General features: G+C 51.1%; 1 protein-coding gene across 1 annotated transcript; it reads right to left on the bottom strand.

Annotated features, from left to right (window-relative positions):
• Window positions 1-13,006: 13,006 nt before the first annotated feature.
• HOXB4 (homeobox B4) lies at window positions 13,007-15,761 on the bottom strand. The gene is made up of 3 exons (XM_082297274.1): window positions 15,606-15,761; window positions 15,042-15,468; window positions 13,007-14,131 (listed from the first exon to the last, which is right to left on the bottom strand). The coding sequence occupies exons 1-3, from the start codon at window positions 15,717-15,719 to the stop codon at window positions 13,815-13,817; spliced, it is 858 nt and encodes a 285-aa protein (XP_082153400.1). The 5' UTR covers window positions 15,720-15,761; the 3' UTR covers window positions 13,007-13,814.
• Between the last annotated feature and the right edge of the window lie 465 nt (window positions 15,762-16,226).

Genomic DNA, 16,226 nt, shown 5'->3' on the forward strand with positions numbered 1-16,226 from the left:
AAAGATCCATCCGGTTAAAGATCAGAAAGTGTCCATTAATATCAATTTACTTCAACGAAAACTTTGGTTCTTCATGAAGTTGGTGATTTATGATAAAATCAATTAAATTACGGCCACTTAGGGCCTGCGGTTTCTCCTCGGATTTCATTCGCCAACAGATCGAGCTCTCGGTTAAAGAAAAAAAAAAAAAAGAAAAAAAGAAAGAAAATTCAAGTTTCGCTGGAGGCGAATGGAGATAATTCCGAAGCTGGAGAAATGGGATGCGAAGCAATTTTCAGGAAATAAAATAATAATAATAATAATAATAATAAATAAATAAAAAGGAAAGAAAAGCAGAGCAGACGCTGGTGGAGCCGAGCTCCTGCCAATGCAGCCTCGGGAAATATCCGACACGGAGCCCAAAACTTTCCCAGTTTCCCAATGGATGAGGACATTTTCAGAACTGGCAGCTTGTCCTGAGTTATTATCTCGCTCCAGAGGCAGCGGGGCCACAGGAGAACAGGGAGCACAAATAAATTCAAATTTAAAACAAAACTTCGCTGCTTCAATTCCATTTCTCGGAGGTTTTTTCCCCTCTCCGTATGAAGGATTTTCCTGTCTTGCCTTTCAAACTCACATCGGGCCTTCATGGGGGAGGAGGGAGAGGGGATTTTGGTTTTGCCCTGGGACAGAGATTTTCACCACAAATCCACAGAATATAAAATATCCGCTATTCCCACGCCCTCCCTTTCCAACCCTGCCACTGTTTTTGAGCCATTTTCATCATCCCCCCCCTCCCCCCCAAAGCTCCAAACCAAACATTTTTCAAAGCCTGATATTTTTAAGCCGGGATTCCCCCAAAAGAGCCGCCGATTTTTGGATGAATTTTGAGGCGCCTCAGCCTTCCCCACTGCCCTGAAACGCACGCAAAGGAAAAGCAGCTCGAGCATCCAGATGTTTTTGAGGCACATCTGGCCGCTCCTGCCCGACCTGGGGAGGCAAAACCCGCTCGGGACAGACGCAGAGCTTGAGAAACCTCTCCCTCTTTTTTTTTGGTGTAATTAGGGTTTGCTCCGAGTAAACAAAAAACTTGGTGGGGCCATAAATCACCGTCCCCAACATTCGGCGCTTTAAAAGCCGCTTTTCCAATGGGCTTTTTTAGGGTTTTTTTTTTTTTTTTTTTTCGGTCGTTTCTTTTTCAAACGACACAGAAGGTGCGAAACCTTTAACAAATGTGTCCCGGGCAAACTTTGGCGGGGGGGAAAAACGAGTTTGGGAAGAAGCTGGTGCCGGTTATGGATAATTTTTGCTCCTCTTCTGCTTCCCCGAGGCATCAGTCTTAATTTGTTCGCGGGGGAAGAGGCAGCTCCGGCTCCTGGTGAAGCCTTGTCAAAGCTTTCGGAGCAATTAATTACAACTCGCGGCCCCGGAGCTGCGGCGTTCGTTGGTTTATTTATTTATTTATGTATTTATTTATTTATTTTTGAACTTCTTACCTGCGAGACTCCGGGCCAGGACTCCAAGGAGAAGGAGAAAAGCCGGATCGGGGCGGTGCGGGTTCGCCACTGGAGCAGGCAAATTAAGGAGAAGAAACTACTTTATTTCACCCCCGCTGGATCTCGCCGACAGCTCGCTCGGATTGGAATTCTTTTTTTTCCCCCCTCAAAGATGTTTTGAATATTTTTTGGGGGTTGTTTTTTTTTTTTTTGGACTTGTTCTGTTCAAACAGAACGGGCTCGAGGTGGAGAAAAATTAGAAATTCGTCCAAAAGAGCTCAAAGTATGGCAAGGATGAGAATCCCTTCGCGGAGAGACAGCGAGCCCAGAAGGGCTGAGGTGGGGGAGAGGGGGGCGATCGAACGCTCCCCTCTTGGAAAAAAAAAAAAAAAAAAACATAAAAAAGAGGGAAAAAAATCCCAAAAAAACTCCCCCACTCCCGAATCCCTGGTATCTGTCTGGAAAGCTGTTTCTCTTTATAAAGACTTAAAATGTTGCAAGAGGGTTATAATACTGAGTGACAAGGGGTGCTGGAGAGAAGGGAACCAAATGGATTCTGCTTTTTAGAGCCAGTAGGAATTGGCCAGCCTTCAGTGTCAGGATTGGAAATTGATTCCATATGTCTCGTCCGGGGAAAGGGGAAAAAACCGAAGGGAAGGAAGAAAGACGGCAAGAAAGAGCGAGAGAGAGAAGGGGAGGGAGGGGAATAAAAGTTATTCAGAGCCCACCCGGGTTTTTACTTTCTTTCAGCAACCCCCCCCGCCCTTCGCAGTAAATCCCAGCGTTAAATCTCGCCCTTTTCCAGGGAATATTTGGGACTCTTGGAGCACGAGAGAGGGGGAGAGGTACCGGTAGCAACAAACCAGATCCCGGAGGTTATTTTTAGCCTCGGCTTTGCTTGGAGCTGACCTCAGCGCGGGGAGAGGGAATACGGATCTGGGAGATGCTGGAGGGGCCGTGGTGCGGATCCTGCTCCCCAAAACCCTAAAAGCGGGGGGGGGGGAGGAGAGGGTGGGGAGAAACTTCCCCATCCTAAAGAAAACCACCCCAAACCCACCCCGGGAGCCGGAGCAGGTGATGGGGTGGCAGCTCCCGGCTGGCAGCGGTGGCAGAGGGGCTGGCAGGGGGTGGCCGCTCGCTGTCCCCCCATCCCGGAGGCTGCGGATTCCCATTCCCGACTGATTCCAGCGGGAAAAGCCTCGGGGAGAATTCGACCCGAAGTTTTTCAGGCTTCTCCCCCTGACCTCCAATAGCGCTGCCAATAAAGCGCTGATGTATTTCACATCAAAAGGAGACGGGAGAGCAACGAGTGGGGATTTCTCCTTAACCCCTCCCCTCATATCTACGCTAAAAAACAAAGAAGGAAAAGAGGGGGTGGGGGGCGGGGGGGTGGAAAAAGGAGTCGAATCGCCACCACGGCCTCTGATTTATAGCCTCCCTTTTCATCTCGGGATGGCTGCGCGCAGGGAAGTGTCGAAACGGCGTTGTTGCCTTTTATTCCCTTCGTGTCCCCCTCCTTTCCCTCCTCCCCGCGCAGCAAAAAAAAAAAAAAAAAAAAAAAAAAAAAAAAAAAAGAGAGAGAAAACTTCAAAGAAAACCCTCCCCGCTTCCAAACTTTTCCCTGTTTGGCTGCGAAGCCACCGAACTCTTCCCTTTTGTCTCGGCTGCCTGCGACTCGTGTTCGCCTCTGGTTTTAGAGATGAAAATGAAGCGGCAGCGGCGGCCCCGGGCCCTCCCCGGCGGCTCCTCGGCCCTGCCGAGGGTGGGACCGGGGTGATCGCGGCTCTGGGAGCCCGGGGGTGACGCTGAGGGGGCCAAACCCTGCCTCAAACCCCGTCCCGAGGGAAAACACCGATAAAAAGGGGGGGAAACAGCTTCTGCCCCGCGCCCGAGCCCCAGATTTCCGCGTTTTATCCTCCTTTTTTTGCTCCTCTCTCCGCTCCTCGCAGCTCTCGCCCTCCGCGAGGCTTTGATCTGAAATAACTCTCCCCTGCCGCCCGCAATAAATTATGAATTAAGGTGCTGTTGACTCATATTTACGGCGTTAATCGCTTCCTCTCTGGGAAAAGATCGGGCCAGGAGGGGAAAGGGGGGGGAGGTTTCTTTTGGGGGCGAGCTGTGATGAGCGCGGACTCGCGGCGCTGATGGACCAGGACCTTCGGAGGAGATGACAGGCGAGGAGAAAGGCTGATTGCCCAGAAATCAATGAAATACCGCTCGCTCGAGCCACTTGAAATAGCCAATTATCCCCCCCCGCCGCCCCCCGAGCGTTTTATCTGCCGTGTGTGGCTGCGAGGCACAATGGCTGCTGCTGGGGGAAAAACTCGTTTTCAGCCAGTTAATAAAGAAGCGGGGCTTTAAAAAATAGGGAGGGAGGGGGTTTTAGAGGATCTGGGGAAGAAGAGAAGCTGCTGAGAGGGAAGAGGCTGCGCGGGGCAGGAGCTGCTGGTCCGGACTTCCCTTCGCAGCTCCGGCCCAAACCGAGCCCCGTCCCTCGCGTCACCCGTGGGGGAAATTTGGGATTTTGCAGAGGACGGAGCTGATGGGAAGGAGGGAGGCAGAGCCCTGAGGGTCTGAGGCAAAATCCGGGGGAGCGAGGCTCTCCCAAAAAAACCTTCTGGAGAGGTTTTGTGTCAGCCCAGCCCTTCCCTGCTCTGGACCCGTCCTGGAGCCACCGGCCAGGATGGAGCAGGACGGGGGGCTCTGCCTTCCGCAGCCCCAGAGCCCACCCTGGTTGGTTTTGGGGTCCCCTCCCTCCTCTGGCTCCCGTTCTGGGTCTGTCGACCCCTCCCAGCTCTGGGTCCTGTCGTGCTCTGGGGTCTCTCCAAGGCTGCAGACTTTTCCCTGGAGTTTTGGGGTCTCAACTCTGTTCTGGGGTGTCCTCCTGGCTCTGAGTCTCCTGATGGAAGTGTGGAGTTGTTATCCAGGATCTGAGCTCCTGTTCTGGCTCTGAGTGTCTTAATCAGGAGCTGAGAGTCGTGTTGGGGTCATTTTGGGGCCCGGAGCCCCACCCCGTGTCCGGGCTCCCCTCGGGGCAGTGTCCGCAGCGCCAGGGCTCGGCCACAGCCACCCTGCAGCCCTCGGCCACCCCATCTCCGGGTGACATCCCATCACTGAAGGGCGACACTCGCACAAAGGCGTCTGGACCGGGGGCAAGAAGAGCCCCGGGACCGATTTAAAGGGCGCTGACTCCCAGGGCGGGGGGCTCCGGGGTGGATCCCCCTCCGAGGGCCGATTTCTCACGCTCTGGGTCCCAAACCGAGAGGGGGTGAAATAAATAAATAAATAAATTTTTTTTAAAGGCAACAAAATGCAATAAAATACTACCGAATAAAATAAAGAACGGGGTGGGGGGGGGAAAGTGGGGAGGGGTCTGCATCCAAGTCGACAACTTAAATTAATACAGGGCTTGACAGAGAGTGATGCCGTATTTCTGGCTCAGTCACCGTCCCTGGATCTCCCTGAATATTTAATGAAAGTCGCTGAGCTCCTCTAATTCTGCTACATAAAGGTTTACTCTGGCAGACAGAGTTAAATATCCCCGGCCGGGCTGTGCGAGGCTTGGCTGGCGAGCAGAGGGGAGGGAAGGGAGCGGGGGGGAGGAAAAGCGGTGAATTCTCACCCGAGAATCCGGTGCGAACATTTAATCTTTGCTCCTGTTGTCAGTTTTATTGACTCCTCGCATGTTGGAGCTTGTAAAATATTTAAAAACGCGAGCTCCCACTTCCTCCTCTCCCTTTCAACACTCCCGCTCAGGACCGATTTGGTCCGGTTCGGGGCCGGGAGGGGAGGGCAGCGCTGCCTCCTGAGCCCCGCTCCCCGCGGAGGATGCGCTCCGCGGGCTGACAGCCGCGCAGGTAGCGCTGTCCCCCGTTCGGGACATAAATCTCGTCCCCAAAGCCTCAGCCTTCCCTACCCCGCCTCAGTGGCTCGACTGAGATTTCCCCGTGGCAGCCCGGCGATATTTTACATAAGGTAACAGCTGCCGGCCAGGTTTTGCTGGTTTTAAGCCCATTTTCGGCGCTGTTTCTCCTCGGAGCTCTGTTTTTCCCGAGGTGAAGCCCAGGCCGGGGCTCCCGAAGAGAAAGGCGATCCCTCAGGGCACTTTCTCCAACTTTCATCCTGCACATCCTCAACCTCTCCTAGTCCATCTCCATCCCAGCCTTAGCGGGAGCCTAAAAATCGGCGCAAAATCCGGCAGGAAAAGCTCAAGGAATGAGCCACAATGAGTTTATTCCCCTCGCTGTCGTTGCCAGGGGTTATGGGGACAACCCGCCCCTGTTGGGGTCACTCGGCAGCGCCCCAGCTCCCCATTGTTCTGGGGTTGAGGGGCAAACCCCTCTTCCTGCCCGCGCCCGGAGCCTGCGCTGAGGCAGAGCTCCCTCGCAGCCCTCCCGCTGCAGCCCCTTCTTTTATTATTCATTTTGTTTTCATTTTGTTTCCGTTTTTTTTTAAAGTCCGGATTCTGGTTTAAAATCAGCGAAGCAACCTGTGCCTGCGCTGCAGCCAGGGCTGGGGAGAAAATGAGCTCTCGTTGATAAAGGGACGCAGCAAGGCTGTAATTTTTATATTAAGGTCGTGCTCTTTTCCCGAGGTTTACACGCCAATGAGGCGTTCCCGCTTTCCCAAATTTATACAAATCTCTGCTTAATTGGTAATCACAGATGCCGTAATTTAAGACCCCCAGCTACAGAGCTTTCATATTAGCCGCTGATCTATTACTGTAAATCGCCTGAAATAATCAACTCCAGGGAGCGGGGTAGGGGAGAGATCCTCGCTCTAAAATATCATCGCTTGCACATCATTTTCACTCGAGCAATGATTTATCTTGGACACCGCCATAAACAACACAACTCTCTCCCAAACACACACACAATGGCAGCCGCGCTGCTGCTGACATGTTTATTGTAATAAATCAAGAAAGGGGGAAGAAGGGAAAAAAAAAAAAAAAAAAAAAAAAGAGGTTGCGAGGAGAGAGGGAGAGGGAGAGGAATATTCCTAAAAATATCAATGAAATGCCTCGATGGGTATAAACACACATAGCCCCATGTGAAGAGAAATGGGAGGAAATGAAGACGGCGATTTGTCACATTTTACGACAATAACATTAATAACAAACAATAAATTTACATGGACATATAGACACGCTAGGAATTGGGAAGCCCCTGCTACTTACAATAATCCAGCCCTCGGCGTGGCTTCGTGGTTCCTGAGAATTGTTTTATTGCAGACTCCTCTCCCTCTCTCCTCCTCTCTCCCCCTCTTTCTCTCTCTCCCTCTCGCTCTTTTCTCTCCCTTTTTTTTTTTTTTTTTTTTTTTTTTCTTTCCTCCTTCCCTCTCGGCTCTCGGCTTGTTTTTTAAAGGACAGTTGAATTTCACGTCAGACACAAGGAGACCATGTCTGCGATTTTCCTGACGAATACATATCTATTCTGCAACCTCTGCATTAATTATTTAATGAATCACGTGATGGGGAAGGGGGAAGGGGGTCTCTCAGTTTCAGACTCAAAGGACCACTGTGACCTTCCACCGGAACAGGATTTTTTTGAAGAAGTTTCCAACTGAACGCGGCTTTGCTCGGTGGGCACGGACCCCTCTCCCCGGGCTGGGTCGCAGGGTGCCAGGCTGTGAAGGGCGAGGGGCACCCAATTCTCTGTTAAACAGCACGATTTGGGGTTTATTTCCCCACCCTGGCCGGAGCTGAGAGCGCTCAAACCCTTCCCTAAGCCTTTCCTGGAAGTTGGCTTTGTTGGACCCTGGCTTAGCCAAGGCACTTCCCCATTTCCTTTATTTTAGATTTTTTTTTTCTCTGCCCACGCTGAGATTTTTTTATCACTAATCTCTCCCTGAATGGCACAACTGTTCCAGAGCCCAAACCAGCTGAGAATATTTATATTCCTATTTTAAAGCTCTCGGCTTCCCCTGACTTCCAGGCCTTCTCTCCCCGCTGCTGTTATTGTTTGGCCAGACTTTATTGCATTAGAGAGGGAGGGGGAAAAAAAAAAAAAAGGAAAAAAAAATCAAATTTTGAGTCTGGGGAGAGCTGCCAAGTACAAGGATCTCGGGAAAAAAGAAGAGACAGAGGGAGAGAGAGGGAGAGAGAGAGACAGCAACAAAGGAAACCGCTGGGAAAGGCCGCGGAGCAGCCGCGGAGCAGGAGCCGGGCGCGCTGCCCGGGCACAGCGCTGCCTCCCCAACGCCCACGGGGGGAAGGGATCCCCCCAAAACTGGCACCGAACAGAACCTGGAAGCCTCAGGGTCACGACCCAGAGCCCCCGAGTCCTCCAGAGCCGGGGGGCGACCGCGACACCCCGGGACAGAGCATCCCCCCGCCCCCTCCACGCACCCCCACCCAGAACTCCAATTCCTCCCTCCCTCCCTCCCGGCATAAAACCTGGAGGGAGCTCGCATGAAACGCAAAAAATGAATTAAAAGCCTTAAAAAGCGGATTTTTGACTCCCTGGAAGGCGAACCGCCCGGGCTGGCCCGGGGGGGGCCGGGCTGGGCTCCCCCCGGGCGGGAAGGAGCGAGCGGGGAAGCGCTCGGGTTTCAAAAGCCCTCGATTATTTCTGCATCGATTTTATCGAGTGCGAGGGGCTGGCGGGAGAAAGACGCACGGGAAAAGGTGTGGGAGGGATAAAAAATCAGATGAAAAGGGGTTCCCGCGGCTGGGGGGCTCCACGAGGGAGGAAACTTCGCGGGGGTGGCGGGAGGAGGGAATTTTAGGACAACTTCAGGTCAATTCGGAAGCCGCTACTTTCACTTCATAACCACTTCTTTTTTCTCTCTCTCTCTCTCTCCTTCTTTCTCTTTTTCCCTTCTTTTTTCTCTCATAAAACTCGTGTCCCCGTGAATGGGTAAATACATTTTAAAAGAGAGGGGGGAAAAGAAGGAACAACACAAAAAAAAACCCGAACAGAGCCATCCCAGGCAGCAAACGGAGCAGAGACGCTCCCCCCGCCCTTCACCTCCGCTGGCATTTTTGGGTTTGTTTCATGCAAAAGAAGCCCCATTTTGGGTTTGGCGATATTTTTTGTTTTGTTTTGTTTTAAAACTCCCCGGTTCAAAGGGTCGGAAACGCGGCCATAAACAGCGGCTTCACCCTCCGAGGTGCCGTGATCAAAGGCGTCCTCTTTGTGAAGATAAAATGAACGTTTATATAGTGCGAAAGCGAGATTGATTTACAGATTTAAACACGCCGTTCTTATTGCGGATCATAAATCTGTCACCGGCGCTGAGAAACTCCCAAGCCGCTCCCAGAGCAGCCTTTAAAGGGACTCGGAGCCACTCCGGGCCACCGCCGCCCCCCTCCGCCTGTCCCCAGCCCCCCTGCACCAGCCAGACCCCCCCTCATACCCATATATCCATATAGAAATATATAGACGCAAATAAATTTAATTTTCCTTCCTTTTCACTGCGTCCCTCTGGTCGCTACGGCCCGCTGGGGTTGGGCTCCGCGTTTTCCTCACACAACCCCCGTTTTTTGTCCGATTTTGGGATCTTTTGGGGTTTTTTTTTTTGTCCAATTTCGGGATTTTCGGGGGGATTTTTTTTTTTTTTTTTTTGTCCAATTTTGGGGATCTTTGGGGGATTTTTTGGTTCTGGGTTCGGGTAGAGATAACAAAGCAGATCGGGTTTGCGGGGGGCTCTGGGAGGATCGCTCCGGTTCGGGAGTCCCCGGGAGAGACTTCCCGAGGATCCCAGGTCCCGGGGGGATCCCCCGCGCCGCTCCGCGCCGCTCCGCGCTGCTCCGCGCAGGCAGCTGAGCACAGAGGAGCTTTTGAGAGCGCCGTGGGCAGCGGCGGAGTGGGAGGAGGTGCGGGGGGGGGGAGAAAAGGAGGGAGGGGGGAAGCAGAGGGGCTCTGGGAAACAAAGGAATTTCTGAAAATAAGCGGAGAGATGAGACCAGGGACGCGGCGAGGCCGCGGCTTCGCTCCTCCGCTTGGGCTTTGGGGTTGGTTTTTCCAACCCCCCGCCCCAGAATTATTTTTGTAGGGCCAAGAGCTGCTCGGAGCCAAACCGCCGAGGTTTCCCGCGCCCGCCGTCCTCTCCCCTGCCCAATTTCCCTCTCCCAAAGCAAAGCAAGGCGCAAAAAACCCGATTTTTTGCAGCGAAACGAGAAGGGAAAGGCTCTGGCAGGCCCGGCCTCGGGGCCAGAACGATTAAACAGTGAGAAAGCACAAATAAACCAACTTTTAAGGATTTTTTTTTTTTTCTCCCCTCCCGGTGCTGATTCCCCCTTTTCCAGGGCCGGGCACCGGCGGGACACGCGGAGTTCTGCTGGGCTGGGGGCTGAGCTGTCGGCCAGCACAATGTCCAGCCTCGGGGAGGTCAAGGGGTTTGCGAGGTCACTCCCCGGCTATAATACCCAGCTAATCGCCTAGAAAACGTGTCCTCTGCGTGAACTCTATCCCCCGAGCGGGGCTCGCCACAGCTCGGTTTTGTCTCCCCAATTTTCCCCGTTTTTCCCAGCGTAATTCCCGCATCGCTGGCGGGACGGGGGAGTCACCCCCGGGAGCGCCAGCAGCTCCAGGACAGCGACAATCCCGGGCTAACGACAGCCCCGGCACGGCCTGAAACCGGGAATATTCACATTTCCCGGGACAGCCTCAAACCGGGACACCCAGCGGACGCTCGGCCAAACCCTCCCCAAACCGCCCCGTGAGAGGTTTAGCTCGGGGAAAAAAAAGAGGACATAAAACCCGACTTTTAAACATGAACAGCCCCCCAAAATCTCCCCCCGGAACCACCGAGCCGGGGTCCCGCAGCAAAACCCCAAACACGCCCAGCCCCAAAGCGAGGAGGAATAAACAAAACCCCCAACCCCTCCCGCCACCGACGCGCCTCAAACTTTCTCCTCCCGCTCCCCTCGCTCCAAAGAAACGGAGGAAAAGAAGGAAAACCCCACGCGAGGACTCGCGGGGTGTTTCTCTTTCCTCTATTTTTTTTTTTTAACTCCTTTTTTCCTCCCGATTTCGCGCAGGTTTCTGGCGAAAGGAGGCCACAAACCGATCCCAAAGGCATGCCAAGAGAGCAGCTCCGTTACCTGGTTCGCTCCCACATCCTTTTTCCAACGCCCTCATGCTTGGGGTGGTTTCTTCCAAAGTGAGAGAGCTCTGGGGGAGGGGGGTGGCTCGGGGAGGGGGTGCTGTTGGATTTTTGGCTTTTCTCCCCCAAAAAGAAAAGCTTTCCCCTTTAGGGTGCAGATTTTATTAGGAATATTATTATTATTATTATTATTATTGTTATTGCCCCTGAAGGTTTCTTGGAGGACTCCGGGTGCTTTTTTCCCGACAGACGGTCTGCGGAGATTTGCTGTTGAATAACAATGGGAAAAGGGATAAGTATTTAAAGAAAAGAAGTGATTAATGATTTTCTGTATAATTCTCGCATTTTTCTTGGCTTCTGTCTGCTTATAATGGCTGTGAACTTTTAGGTCCTATAGAAATCTTCTTTTCTCCCCCTTCTATCCCATTCATACTTCCCAGCTTTGATTTGCCTCTATAGACCCCGCATTCCTGGAAGCATATGCCTCTCCTTTTTGTTGTTGTTGTTGTTTTTTGGGGGGTTGAAACACCCATTTTTTGCCATTCTTAGGAGCCCCCTCTCGAAAATAACACCCTCTTTACAAGCGCAGCAGATCAAAGAGAGAAACAGCGGAATAAAATGCAACAACAACAAAACAAAACCTCCCCCCCCCCTCCTCCCAAACCTTCAGGCATTAGAATAAAATACAACCCTTGCCAAAAAGAAAAGCGAATAAAAAAGAAACTTCCAACTTTTGCAGTCGCTACCTCTAAAAACGCCAGAACTGAACAAAAATCCAGCCATAAATCCGTTTGTGGGTTGGTTTTTTGTTTTTTTTTTTTTTACATCACCCCGTGCAGCCCGGACCATGTGACCGCATGAATATTATTTTTAAGTATTAAAAGGGGAAGAAAAAACCCATCCAGCAGCGCTTTGTTGGAACCGGGGGAGGGGGATTTTGGGGGGGACACTCGGATTTGAGCAAGGTGCGGTGGCGGCTTCCCCCAGCCCGGGCAGCGACGCTGCTTTTGAAGGGTTCCAGCCCTGCCTTTGTCTCGGGATAAGGCGAGGGCGGGGGGGCGGAAATTTCGGTGCTGTTCGGGGTTCTCGGAGAATTCCGTGAACGTTGAACAAATAAGCAAAACCCTTTAATCGTTATTATTGTTATTATTATTATTATTATTACTGTTATTATTATTGTTGTTGTTGTTATTATTATTATTATTACTATTATTATTACTATTATTGCTACTACTACTACTACTATTATTATTATTATTATTTTTGAGGCCAATCCGAGAAAATGATCACTTTCTCCAGCTGCCGCACACGTTCCACCCCCCCCTCGGGGACAATCATCTTTTCTTTCTCTCCATTCCTAACTCAGAACCTCGCCGTTATTTCGTCCTGAGCGGGGCCTTTTTTTTTTTTTTTTTTTCCTCCCCTTTTTTTTTTCGATACTTTTCTATGAGAAAGAAAATGAAAATTAATACAAGAGCTGCGGCTCACAAAAGGAGCCATTTGTCTTCTTGATTATCTATTTGCTTGTCAGGCTATGAGCTATCGCAGGAGCCAGCTCCTTTGTAATATCAAAATACACAGAAAACCTGCAAACACCGAGAAACATCTGTGCAAAAATTAGACTCATTAATGCATTAACTACCTTGGAGAAGGAGGGTTTGGGGTTTGGGTTTTTTGTGTTTTTTTTTTTTAAATTAAAAAAAAAAAAATCCAGAAGGCTCTCTGGAGAAATCCAAGGCTCCCTCCACCCCTCGCAGCCCAGCAAAGCGCTAATGAGCGCCCCTGTTTTGTCTGGGTTTGGGAAGAGCGTATTAATATGTGCTTTGAACAAATAAATCATAATATGTGAGGCTTAGCAGTACTTAAAGCTGATCTAGCCCTGCTCAAACATCTTTTGTTTTCATTAGGGGGCTGGAGGCTGTGCCACTGACAACAGAAACCCCTGGAAAAAAAAAGAAAAAAAGAAAAAAAAGAAAGAAAATGAAAAAAGAAAGAGAGAAACTGTTTAATTCATGGCTTGAAATAAATACATTTTTTTTTTCCCCCCCCTCCTCGCCAACAAAACAACCCACATCCAGCCCAAGAAACAACCAAAAAAAAAACACACGGGGGCAGATTCAGAATGAAAAATTTATTTCCGAGTTGTTGCTGTTGCTGTTGCTGGGTTTTTTCTCTGCTATTTACAGGTAAATCCTGGACATCCCGAAGGACAAAGGGAGGGATGGACGCGGCCGGGGGGGTCTGGGGAAGCCTCGCTCACCCCAGGAGGGGCAAACCCCTCCTCCCCGCCCCCCCCCTCGGCCCATAATTCACATTTTCAGCCCCAAACCAGGGCAGGACGCTGGCGGAGGAGCTTTTCCCCCTGCGGGGGCGACTCCAGGTGCCCCAGTTCACCCCAGTTCCTACCCTAAACCCCCCCGCTCCCCTCTCCCTCCCCACCCCCCTTTTCCCAAACTCACAATGAACCTGCAGGACTCAAAAAACCCCACAAAATAAAGGAAGGGGGGTCTACATCACTCTCCATCCTCTTCCTTTCTTTGTCCACCACCTACTTGACCCAATTTTCCTCTTTTTTTTTTTTTTTTTTTGTCCCCCTCCCCCCGGTGTCCGAGAGCTCCCCAGTCCCCGGAGGGGATTTTGGTTGTGTTTGTTGAGTTTTGGTCGGGTCGTTTTTTATTTTCCCCTCTCTCCAACTCCGTCTCTTTGGGATGGCGGGCCAGAAACTTTCCGTTTGTGGCTGGGAGGCGAGAAAAGAAAGAGAGGAGAGGAGAGGAGAGGAAGGGGAGGGGAAGGAAAATTAAAAATAAAATTAAAAAAAAAAAAAAGAAAGAAAAGAAAAAGGGGGTGGTGTAGAAAATCCAGTTCGTCTTGAAGAAACGGAGCCTCATTTATTAAAGTGAGCGCTGGTTGTCGAGGTAATAGCAGACATAAGGTCCATCCTTTGTACGGGAGAGTAAACATGACAAATGGGGCAGAGCTTGGCGTGATTAAAGATGAAACAAGGATCCATCTTAGCCAAATCTGAAAACCACCATCTCCAGCCTCCTTTTAATGGGAGAGAGGCACCGCGGCGCAGCTCTGCTTTGTGTGGCAGCTGAGTCTCTCCCTCTGTTCCCTCTATAAATAAAGAGCACCCCCGCCTTCCCCTCGTTCAAATAATAATAATAATAATAATAAAAAATAATAATAATAATAATAATAAAAGTTAGAATTCTCGCGTGCTCCCTCCTCACTCGCACAAGCTCACAGCCCAAAACTCGCACAGCCATCCTCGCAGCCATCCAGGGACAGTTATAGGCTGGCGGCCGGTCCGTGGGATCGCGTTTGGGACGCTCCTTGTGGCATCTGCAGGCTGCCGGAGGAGCTGGAGGAGTTAGACCTGATCTTGGTGTTGGGTAACTTGTGGTCTTTTTTCCATTTCATCCTCCGGTTCTGGAACCAGATTTTGATCTGGCGCTCGGAGAGGCAGAGGGAGTGCGCGATCTCGACCCTGCGCCTCCGCGTGAGATAGCGGTTGTAGTGGAATTCCTTCTCCAGCTCCAGGACTTGCTGCCTGGTGTAGGCTGTGCGAGAGCGTTTCGGTTCCCCTCCTGAGTAATTGGGGTTTACTGAGCAAACACAAAAGGAGGGAAAGGGGGGGGGGAAAAAAAGGGGGAAAAAAAAAAAAAAAAAAAGAGGGGAAAACAACAAAAAGAGGAGGGTAAAAAAAATAAAAAAGCCAGAATTACCGAGCTGTTCCTTTAATGGGTTCTTTCCCCCCTCAAAAAAAAAAAAAAAAAAAAAAGAGGAAAAAAATAAGAAAAAACAAGCGTCACGCATTCTTTAGAAGGGGGGATTTGCTTTAAAAAAAAAAAAAAATAGAAGGCAAACCTTCTAAAAATATCCCCAGAACCGATCTGCAAATCTCCACCTCCATCCTCATGGCTTGACGTGTATTCCTGTCTAAAGGTTTTGCTAAAGTCCCCCAGACACGTTTTCCATGCCCTCTGCATGTGGATATTCACATTTATGCGCACACAGCTCTGAGAGAGCATCGCGGAATTATCCCCAAAAGTTCCCCCTACACGCTTGGAAGCAGGCGGACACAGGCGCTCCCATTTATTAAATATCTCCCTAAAAAAAAAAAAAAAAAAAAAAAGAGGAAAAAAAAGAGGAAAAAAAAGAGGGCAGGGGAGGGGAAAATAGTAAAAGTTTACTCAACCCGCCACTTAAATACAAATTACGAAAACATAAAACTTAACTTATGAAGATTCAACAGCCATAAAAAGAAAAAAGAAAAAAAGAAAAAAAAAAAGAGAGAAGTAGCCTGCAAGAAATTGGAGGAGGATGGTAACAGAGACTTCAAAGGCACATGGCCAAGCAGAGCAATAAAAATTTATGGAGGATGTAATTATACCGCTCTGCAAACAGGCGCTCGTAAATCTCCGCGAATGGTTATTTTACAACTGGTGCAATAAGATTTCTACAAGACTTTGAGGTGCTACTTACTATAAAGCAAAGCCACTTTAGTTCACTTACCCGTGCTTACATGGACTTTTTTCATCCAGGGGTAAACTACCGGCTCTTTGCACGAGGAACTGGGAGGGCTTTGGTTCACAGAGTTTTGGCTGCACGAGGGTGGCGGGCTGGGGGTGCCCGGCTCGCGGGGCTGGCTCGGCTCCGAGAGGTGGCTCTGCAGTCCGGCCGGAGGATGGACATGACCCCGGGGGGATAACACCGCAGCCGGGTGGCCGGAGCTCTGACAGGACGAGTAGAGCTGCTCCTTGCAGGCGGACCGCGGCTCGTACATCGCTTCATGTTGGAAAGTGCTCTCTCGCCTCTGGCTGCTGTAATATTCCGGCGAGTGATTGGGAAGGTAATCGCTGTGGGAATACTCTTCACAGGGTGGGAACTTGGGGTCCACATAGTTGGAGTTGATCAAAAACGAGCTCATGGCCATTAATTTCTTAGAATTGCACACACGAAAAAAAATATATGTATATATCTCTCTCTCTCTCTCTCTTTCTCTCCTAAAATTTATTCCTGTCCCCCCCCCCCCCCCCCTTTCCTCGTTTTCCTGTTTCGTGGAACCCTCCTACTTACTGTCAAGTGAACAAAGTTGAGTCCATGTGACAGCGCGGGCCAATGGCGAGGGGCACGGCGAGCCCCGGATAAGGAAACCTGCCCAGCCCGGGCTCTCCCGGGGCCCCCCAGCATCCCCGGGGAGGCGGCCGGGGGCGTCCGCTCCCCTCCGGCCTCCTCCGGCCCCACCGGCCCCGGGCTCCGCAGCGCCCCGCGGGCGAGCAGCGACACCCCCGCCTCGGCCCACACCCCTCGGGGGTGTGTCCTGGCTCGGGGACACGCAGGGAAGGGCGGTGGGAACTGCAAATCCCCCCCCCCACCACCACCACCACCACCCTCAAAAGCCAACAAATAGAGAATAATTAGAATATGAGGTAAAAATGATTTTTCAGGGGGTTCGCGGCCGCTCCCGCTCGCTGCCCCCGGCAGCTGAGCCGTGGCCGGCCCCCCCCCCTCCCCGAGCGGGGGCTGCATCTCATTCCCGGCTAAGGTGATCCGGGAGGGGACACTGCGCCCCGAGCCTGGCAGAGATGGATAGGGCTTGTTTGGGATCGATAAGAAATTCATCAGCTAATTCGGGGTACCCGGGCTCCTAAATCACATTTAGCCCGGCTCGGAGATTGAGTGTTTTCCCACGCACCG

The sequence above is a fragment of the Coloeus monedula genome, assembly GCF_965178545.1.
Source record: "Coloeus monedula genome assembly, chromosome: 26".
NCBI classification, from domain to species: domain Eukaryota; kingdom Metazoa; phylum Chordata; class Aves; order Passeriformes; family Corvidae; genus Coloeus; species Coloeus monedula.